General features: G+C 40.2%; 1 protein-coding gene across 2 annotated transcripts; it reads right to left on the bottom strand.

Annotated features, from left to right (window-relative positions):
* Positions 1-1,073: 1,073 nt before the first annotated feature.
* LOC142838572 (olfactory receptor 6C74-like) lies at positions 1,074-10,380 on the bottom strand. 2 transcript variants are annotated; one of them, XM_075954061.1, is made up of 2 exons: positions 10,364-10,380; positions 1,074-2,019 (listed from the first exon to the last, which is right to left on the bottom strand). In XM_075954061.1, the coding sequence occupies exons 1-2, from the start codon at positions 10,378-10,380 to the stop codon at positions 1,074-1,076; spliced, it is 963 nt and encodes a 320-aa protein (XP_075810176.1). The 2 variants fall into 2 exon arrangements, with proteins under 2 accessions (XP_075810176.1, XP_075810178.1); XM_075954063.1 differs by lacking the exon at positions 10,364-10,380 and having other exon boundaries at positions 1,074-2,021.

The raw sequence follows: 10,380 nt of genomic DNA on the forward strand, positions 1-10,380 counted from the left end.
TGATTTTTTTTTTTAGTTTTTAGTTTTTGGAGACAGGGTTTCCCTATAGCTTTGGAGCCTGTCCTGGCACTAGCTCTTGGAGACCAGGCTGGCCTAGAACTCACAGAGATCCGCCTGCCTCTGCCTCCCGAGTGCTGGGATTAAAGGTGTGCGCCACCACTGCCTGGCTGATTGAAATATTTTGACAATAGCTTTGAGGTAAAGAATCAAAAAACAAAGCAGCACAATTATTACTAACTGACATACTTTCCTTGTGAAGACTTGATTGTGATCAAGGATGATGATTAATTCCTTATACCCATTTCTTCCCTCAATACCCTGATATAAAAAAAAAGAATATTGATGGCTGGGTGTGCACCCTAAAGATTTAAAATAGAGCTTACTGATTGCTTTTCTATACAAAAGTTTAAATTTGTGATTCCTTTAACATTCCTTATAAGATTATCTTTCAAGATAAGTAATAAAGTGATTTGTCTTGCTTTGTAACTGCAAAGATTCAGTCTACCAGTAAAAGAATACCTTGCTTACTGGTCATCTGTAACAAGTTGCTTGGGTACAAATGCATGTGGGCTTGTGGGATTATTTATTTTTCACCCGATAATACATAAAATGTTTAATCATGTTAAGGTATATGGAAAACAGGACGTTTTTACTTGTATTGATTGTAATCATTCACTTGAAAGATAGACTATAACCACATTGTTGTTTTTATATTGCCTGAAAGATTTAGCTGGGGTATATAAGCTATAAGAAAAAGAATAAAGAAAGAGTTAGAAAGAGTTAAAAAGAAAACATCAACAATGAGAGAGTTGAAAGGAAAACATCAAGAGAGCAAGAAAGAAAACACCAAGAGAGAGAGAAAACTCATTTCAGGATAGAGATAAGAAAAGAGAATACAGAACACAGAATCAGAACACATAAGAAGAATAAAGGAAGAAGGATTAAGAGAGTGTGGAAGGGTCCTTTTCACTTAACCCCTCAAATTAAAAAAAAATCATAATATGTGCCAGCTCTGTACATGTATTTCAGCCCTGTGCTGCTGGGGACTGGTCCCCCAGGCAACGACTGCATAATCATTTCTTTGAGAAAGATGCAATCCTGTGTATCGTATTAACGAATGCCCTTTTCACTTGCTGATTCCTCAAGGTGTAGATAAAAGGATTCAGAAGTGGAGCCACTGAGGTGTTGAGCACAGCAATTCCCTTGGAAATAGATACTCTCTGCTTGACTGATGGTTTAACATACACGAAGATGCAGCTGCCATACGAGAGGGATATCACAATCATGTGAGAAGAACATGTAGAGAAAGCCTTCTTCCTCTGGCTGGTTGAAGGGATTTTTAGAATTGTTATGGCAATGTAGATATAGGAAATTATGACCAGTAACAATGTGAGTAAGAGTGTCACCAAAGCCGAGACAAAGGCCATCATCTCCAAGAGCTGTGTGTCTGTGCAGGAAATCTGCAAGAGTGGAGTGGTGTCACAGTAGAAATGATCAACAATGTTAGAAGCACAGTAGTCAAGATTCAAGCCTAACAGGAGTGGTGGAAAGATGATAAGGAAGCCAGTAATCCAACAACTGAGGACCAACTGCATACAGACTTTATTGCTCATGATGGTCATGTAGTGCAGGGGCTTGCAGATGGCCACGTAGCGGTCATAGGACATGGCTGCCAGCAAGAAAAATTCGGATGCTCCAAATAGGATAGCAAAAAACAATTGAGTTAAACAATCACCATAAGAAATGGTTTTGTCCCCAGTTGCCATAATAGCAAGCAATTTGGGGATGCATGTAGTCGTGTAGGAAATCTCTAGGAAGGAAAAGTTCCGAAGGAAAAAATACATGGGGGTCTTCAGGTGAGCATCCACCAGGGTGAGTGTGATGATGGTCAGATTGCCAGTGATGCTGAGCAGATAGGTAAGAAGCAGGAAGATGAATAAGACAACTTTCCACAGCGGGTCATCAGTCAAACCTGCTAGGATGAAATCTGTCACCTTTGTGTGGTTCTTCATTGTGGTCCTCTGGCTGTTATCTGCTCTAAATGGACAAGAGAGAGGTGGGTGGAGGGAGGTTATCACTACAGAAGCATGCTAGTGATAAGTAATTCTGAAGTACCCTAGTCGTTGAGAAGACAAAGGTTCAGACAGCAACACAGTACTCATCAACGATCTAAAGAGAGCTGTGCCAGGAAAACAGTAGCTTACAGCTTCATGGCATCTGGACAGAAAACAAAGATATTAACTTATAATTCTACTTGTGAGTAACTTATATAATGGTGCTAATCATTCATCTCTTTTATATGAATGCATAAGGAGAAATTAAAGAAACTGAAAGTGTTCTTTTCTTACTTTCTTATATCTCTTAAAATTGATATGGTATTACCTTTCTCTCAATTAAAGAGGTTGGCTTGAGCAAAATTTTAAAAGGTTTGCATACAAATCCAAATTTCCCTGAAGCACAGCAGTGTGTATTTTTATCTCCCCTCACTCTCCCTGTCCCAGTCCCCCCACATGCATGCAAACACAGGAACAAGCACATTCACATGCCTTCTTCAGTATCTCATATAAGACTATCATCAACTAACTCGAATAATCAAGTTTAAGGATTTCAACTCTATCACTGCTTTCATAACTGTGTTCTTATATCATAAGTTTAAAAGAAGTCTAGGCAATGCTTTCCTTTCCAGTCTTATTAATATCTCAATTGCTTTAATTTTTGTTGTTATCCTATATTCTGTGTACTTTCTACTCCAATATCAAGTCAGTGGGAACAGTCTTGTAAAACCAATATTAATAGCAAACTATAGTGGTTGTTTTCTGGGGTGATAATATTGACAACACAGTAAAATAAATTAATATTAGTATAGCCAAACACCAAAAATGCAAACATAGAAATATGGTTTTAGAGGTAGGGGTATCAAGACATAGCTATCTGGAAATCTAGTGAGATAAAGATCTTTAGAGATGGATCATGGGCTTGAAAAAGAAAAAGGCTAGTGAATCTAAATTGTTAGGTGATAGGAACTGTTCTGCATGAAAATTTTCTCCACCAATTATTAGAACTTTTGTGAAAAAAGTATTTGTGTTACATTCAGGCCACAGCTTCCCTTCCCCCTTAATTCTCAGTCTCTTCTGCAACTGTCTCTGTTCCCAACACCCAGTACACTCCTCATCCTTGACTGTTCAGGAAAGGACAGGTCTCCCCTGGATATCAATAACATGTACCATAACAAGTTGCAGTAAGACTAAGCACTTCCCCATATATTAAGGTTGTACAAGGAGACCAAGTATGAGGAGTAGGGTCCCAGAAGCCAGGAAAAGAGTCAGAGACTGCCCCGGGTGCCACTGGTAGGAATCCCCAAGGATGGTCAAGCCACAGAGCTGTAACAGACATGCAGGGTGCCTAGGTTAGAATGTTAATCCCATGTGAGCTCCCTGGTTATTGGTTCAGTCCCTGTGACCCCCTATCAGCTCGTATCAGTTGAGTGTGTGAATTTTCTTAGGTGGCCTTGACCCCTCTGTCTCCTACCATTCTTTCTCCCTCTCTTCTACAGGATTCCCTGAACACAGCCTACGGTTTGGCTGTGGATCTGCATCTTTTTCCATCAGTGGCTGGATGACACTTTGGTGACAGTTGAGCTAGGCACCAATCTGGTTATAACAGATGGCAAATTAAAGCTATTAAATGCTATTGCCAGAAGTCTTGGCTGGGGTCATTCTAGTGGCTTCCTGGGAGGTTCCCTTGCATTAGACTTTTACATGTCCCTGAAATGCCACCCCTTTCCAGGTGTCCCCACTCCACCTTATCACTCATGTTCCCATATCCACCTATCCTCATTCAATTCATTAAAGTCTCTTTTATTCCTCTTTCCAGGGAGGTCCAAGCATCCCTCCATGAACCTTCCTTATTACCTGGTCTCTCTGTGTCTGTGAGTGGTAGCAAAGTTATCTTTTACTTTAAGCTAGTATACACTTAAGAGTGAGTAGATGCTATATTTGCCTTTCAAAGATTGAAAACCTCAGTCTTTGGGATCTGTGTGGTCTGAAAAGCAGGAGCTGAGTTTCAACAGTATATCATGAGTACCTTAACGCAAGTTTTAGGAAGCATGTAATTCCCTAAAATAAGATATAAAATCCCTGGCTATGCTTTAGGTAAAGAGATGCAGGAACTGAGAACATGCTTGGTGTTGCACTCAGTCCTTCAGTTGAAGGTTCTGAGTCTGGTGGATCACAGGGAGAGAGTGTGTTATTAGCAATATTACTACGTGTATTTTGAAAGGGTATTAAGTAACAAAATTGTGGCAAATGCCAGGGAAGCAAATTATTACCTTGTTCAACCATCATCAGGGAAGATTCTTCATGCTGTAGATGGGAACAAACAGAGAGACTCACAGCCAGACATTATGCAATGAGATACCTTGGGACACTCAGCCCTAAATTTGATATCTCTATTAAATTGCCCTTGACCGAGCTAACAGAACCTCAAAGAAGAGGAGACAGAAAGATTGTAAGAGCCAGAGGGGATGGAGGACATCAGGAGAACAAGGTCTTCTAAATCAACATGAGCAAATCTCATATGAACTCAGAGACCAAAGTAGCTAGAACATGGCCTGCATGGGTCTGCATACACATTATGGCTTCCACTTTGATGTTTTGATGGGATTCTTGAGTATTCCTACAAGTGGGTCTCTGTTTCTTGTGTCTCATCTTAAGCTCTTTTCTTTGTTTGTTTTGTCCATTTCCAGTGTGTTAGTTATTTTATATTTTATTTTAAAAAATAAAATTTAACTCTGCCCCCAAAGAAACAAAATTGCTTGGTTTGTGCACAGCTAGCATACTGAAGATAGGAATTAAAAATAATGATATCTCTAGAGAAAACTAGGGAATCTTCACCATCAAACATTTAAACAAGTTAAATTTTCATGATCCTCAGGACATTATCTGACAATACTTTCTGTCTTAAGCTATCAAAATGATCATTCACAAAGTATGCATTAATATTAACTAATAAAATATTTTAATATTAATATAAATACTAAAGATACATATTCAAGAACAAACTAAGCTACTTTCTAATAATATCGAGTTGTTTCAAAAAATTAATGTAGATTTTGTGATAGGTGTAAGCTTAAGTAGAAACTCCAAGAATAGGAAGGAGCCTGAGGAGGGGCAGGGTGGGGGCTCACTCACATCATCCTTTGGAATAAGGGGCAGATTCTGCTGTTGTTGTGTACCTACGATGCCAATAAAAACGAGAGAAAGGAAATGTTGTTTTTGTAGGATATTTCTTTCACATTCAGATAACTATGATGTTATCTCTTACAATGTTCCCAAATTTACACAAATCATCTCATGGCAGCAATGAAAAGAATCCCTGCAGCTACGACACAAACGTTAGAAATTCGACACTTAAGATCATACTTTTGTCTAACTTCAACAATTACATGTATCAATTAATCCTCCACACCCAAAACAAAGTTTACACTAGAAATTGAACCCATGAATGAAACTTCATATTAATTGTATTAACAATTTTGAGTGTCAAATTAATATTAAAATAAAAGGAATTTTCAATTTTCAATTGTCAAGTTATTCCATGGTCTACTTCTTCTTTTCCTTAAGTAAAAATATAAAAAGATGAATAAAAATATGCTGAAGCTCAAAAAAGAAACAAAATAAATTACAATAGACATAGCAGTCATTGTTATATTTAAATTTAGCCAAAATCAATTACTTTCATTTATTTGAATCCAATATTAGTTTGTCAAAAAGTCTTTAAAATACAGACATTTACTTGAAATATTAGAACAATACCTTAAAAGAATACAGGCACAGTTGTACTTGGACAAAGAGATCTGAGTGTTCATATTTAACTGTCCTATCATAATGCTGATCTGAACAAAGGCTCTATTGTGCTCTCTGGATGCATCTGACTCTAAACCAGAATTCATGGCTTCTTTTTCTCACTGTGAAGGTCCTCTTATAAATGATTTCATTATCTCATTTATTTCAGAATGACTGGAGTGTAGGGTCCCCTTATCTCATTGTAGTTACTTATGTTTTAAATCATTTCCTACTTATTGCCCACATAGCTACAAAATGAATCATATTATTTGGGGGTTTTCCTGATCTTATTGCCTCAATGAAAATGTCAACAGAGGATGGAAATTCTCATGAGATTTTGAGATTCACATCAACATTTCCCAAGGTTATTACACTTTTTATGCTATCCAAATGTGTTCCCCAGACCCCACCACCACCAATGTGTTTAAAAAGTTATTCTTTCAAAGACTGCTATAAACTATGTCTCTAGAGATCCCAATGCACATTACTCTAATAATTCCTCAGGCATTTAAGAAAAGAACCAAACAGAAAGGATTTTCATTATGAAACTTCAGTAAAGTTGGGCTCCCTTAGGTAGCTTTATCCAAGATCGAGTGATTTATTTCATTTATTTATTGTACATCCAGGCCACAGTTTTTACTCCCTCCTCTCCTCTTTGTTTCTCCTCCAACCCCCAATGTTCTCAATCTCCAATCCACTCCTCCTCCATTTGTGTTCAGGAAAGGACAGGTCTCTCCTGGATATCAATAAAATGTAGCATATCAAGTTGCAGTAAGACTAAGTAAGCATCTCCCCATGTATTAAGGTTGGGCACGATGACCCAGCATGAGGTGTAAAAGCCATCAAAAGCCTAAAAGCCAGTAAAAGAGTCAGAAACAGCCTTTACTCCCACTGTTAGGAGTCCCACAAAAGGACCAAGCCACGGAACTATAACATATATGCAGAGTGCCTAGGTCAGCGCCATGCAGGCTCCCTGGTTATTGCTTTAGTCTCTGTGAGTCTCTCTGAGCTCAGGTTGGTTGATTCTGTGGGGTTTCTAAGGTGTTCTGACCCCTCTGTCTCCTGCTATCCTTTCTCCCCCTCTTCTCCAGAAAGGCCAGAGCTCGCCCTAATGTTTTCATTAATGGCTGGATGGAGCCTCTTGGTTGACAACTGGGTTAGGCACCAATCTGAGTATTAGAGAATATTCTTAGGCACCATTAGATTGACATCCCCCCAGTCCTGTTAGGTTCTACCATAGATCTCTGGGTCATCCAGCCTGTGGGTCCATGCCATGCACCACAGCCCCCGTCTGCACTCTATTCGCTAGAACCCAGTTCCCAAGCTTTGGGCAAGGGGCTGGAGGTTGAGAATACACAAGCAGAGACAGACCGACACACAGACCTTCCAACACTGGTACCAAAAAGCCCCCCTTTAATAGCACCATGATGGCTTAAATATATTGCAGTCAATGGCCAACAGGTGAAAATCCCATCCTCTGATCCTCTAAGATAGGCAGAGCTTCTAGAAACTTCAATTAGAAGGCTCTAGACAGGGAAGAACAGCTGAAAGCCAGGAATCAATTAGTTCCAACAGGTCCTTGTGCTTCAGGCAGTGTCAGGGAAGGTTTTACTCTCCTGTCCTGGAATTTAGGCTAGGTCAGCGATTGGCTGGCTACTCCCTCACTCTCTAGGCCACCCTTACCCTATCACATTCCATAGGCAGGACAGACTGTAGGTTGAAGTTTATGTGGTTAGGTTGGTGACCCTAGTAATCTATAAGACAAATGTTTTTGTTTTATCTGGTGTTTCTGAAGGTTGAGAGCCCCCACCTAAATCTAGGGGTTGCATAACAAGAGCCTTAGTCCATTGAGGAAAGAAATTGAAGAGGATACCAGAAAAATGGAAGGATCTCCCTTGCTCTTGGATTGGGAGGATCAACATAGTAAAAATGGCAATTCTACCAAAGGCAATTTATAGATTCAATGCAATCCCCATCAAGGTCCCATCAAAATTCTTCACAGATTTTGAGAGAACAATAATCAACTTTATATGGAAAAACAAAAAAACCCAGGATAGCCAAAACAATCTTATACAATAAAGGAACTTCTGGAGGCATCACCATCCCTGACTTCAAACTCTATTACAGAGCTATAGTAATGAAAACAGTGTGGTATTGGTATAAAAACAGAGAAGTCGACCAATGGAATCGCATAGAAGACCCGGATTTTAACCCACAAACCTATGAACATCTCATTTTCAATAAAGGAGCTAAAAGTATACAATGGAAGAAAGAAAGCATCTTTAACAAATGGTGCTGGCACAACTGGATGTCAACCGGTAGAAGAATGAAAATAGACCCATATCTATCACCATGCACAAAACTCAAGTCCAAATGGATCAAAGACCTCAATATCAATCTGAAAACACTGAACCTGATAGAAGAGAAAGTGGGAAGTACCCTACAACATATGGGCACAGGAGATCACTTCCTAGGTATAACCCCAGCAGCACAGACATTAAGGGCAACATTGAATAAATGGGACCTCCTGAAACTGAGAAGCTTCTGTAAAGCAAAGGACACTGTCACCAAGACAAAAAGGCAACCTACTGACTGGGAGAAGATCTTCACCAACCCCGCAACAGACAAAGGTCTGATCTCCAAAATATATAGAGAACTCAAGAAACTAGACTTTAAAATGCTAATTAACCCAATTAAAAAATGTGGAACAGAGAATTCTCAACAGAAGAAGTTCAAATGGCCAAAAGACACTTAAGGTCATGCTCAACCTCCTTAGCGATCAGGAAAATGCAAATCAAAACAACTTTGAGACATCATCTTACACCTGTCAGAATGGCTAAAATCAAAAACACCAATGATAGCCTTTACTGGAGAGGCTGTGGAGGAAGGGGTACCCTCATCCATTGCTGGTGGGAATGCAATCTTGTGCAACCACTTTGGAAATCAGTTTGGCGGTTTCTCAGGAAATTTGGGATCAACCTACCCCTGGATCCAGCAATGCCACTCTTGGGAATATACCCAAGAGATGCCTGATCATATGACAAGGGCATTTGTTCAACTCTGTTCATAGCAGCATTATTTGTAATAGCCAGAACCTGGAAACAACCTAGATGCCCTTCAATGGAAGAATGGATGAAGAAAGTGTAGAATATATACATATTAGAGTACTACTCAGCGGTAAAAAACAATGACTTCTTGAATTTTGCATGCAAATGGATGGAAATAGAAAACACTCTCCTGAGTGAGGTAACCCAGACCCAAAAAGATGAACATGGGATGTACTCACTCATTGGGTTCTAGCCATAAATAAAGGTCAGTGAGTCTATAATGTGATATCCTAAAGAAGCTAAATAAGAAGGTGAACCTCCCAAAAAACATATAGCTATCCTCCTGGTTATGGGAAGTAGACACGATTGCCGGGCAAAATTTGGGATCTTGGGGGTGGAGTGGGAGGGGGGTAAGGGGAGACGGGGAGAGAAAGTGAGAAGGGGAGGATGGGGGGAACTTGGGGAAACGGGATGATAGGGATAAAGGAAGGTTGGATAGGGGAGCAGGGAAGCACATATCTTAATTAAGGGAGCCATCTTAGGGTTGGCAAGAGACTTGGACCTAGAGGGCCTCCCAGGTGCCCAGGGCGATGTCCCCAGTTAGTTCCTGGGGCAGCTGAAGATAGGGAACCTGAAATGACCCTATCCTATAGCCATACTGTTGAATATCTTGCATATCACCATAGAACCTTCATCTGGCGATGGATGGAGATAGAGACAGAGACCCACACTGGAGCACTGGACTGAGCTCCCAATGTCCCAATGAGGAGCAGAAGGAGGGAGAAGATAAGCAAGGAAGTCAGGACCAAGAGGGGTGCACCCACCCACGGGACAGTGGGGCTGATCTATTGGGAGCTCACCAAGGCCAGCTGTACTGTGACTGAAAAAGCATGGGATAAAACCGGACTCTCTGAATATGGCGGACAATGGAGGGCTGCTGAGAAGCCAAGGACAATGGCACTGGGTCTTTATCCTACTTCATGTTCTGGCTTTGTGGGAGCCTAGCCGGTTTGGATGCTCACCTTCCTAGATCAGGATGGAGGCGGGAGGACCTAGGACTTTCCACAGGGCAGGGAACCCTGACTGCTCTTCAGTCTGGAGAGGGAGGGGGATCTATTCTAAGATAATATCTTTCCATTTCATTAAAATTCCTGTGGGGAAAATTCTGGAAGGCAATATGACTAGAATGCAATTAAGATTTGGATTCACCCTATCCATATTTGCCTCCTGTAATTTTTCTTCAACGACAATCAATTTCTTTTTAGCATCTGCTGTTAATTTTCTAGGACTATTTAAGTCTTCGTCATCATCTAAGGTTTTGTCTAAATAAACAATTAGATCAGGTGTTATTCCAACAGCTGGTTGTAGACTGAAAATGTCTCCTAACAACCTTTGAAAGTCATTAAGAGTCCGCAGTCTCACCCAGTCTGTGCCTAGACACACATGTTCACACACACACACATACACACAAACTCAAGATCTAATGGCAT

This window comes from Microtus pennsylvanicus, chromosome 20, assembly GCF_037038515.1.
Source record: "Microtus pennsylvanicus isolate mMicPen1 chromosome 20, mMicPen1.hap1, whole genome shotgun sequence".
NCBI lineage: Eukaryota > Metazoa > Chordata > Mammalia > Rodentia > Cricetidae > Microtus > Microtus pennsylvanicus.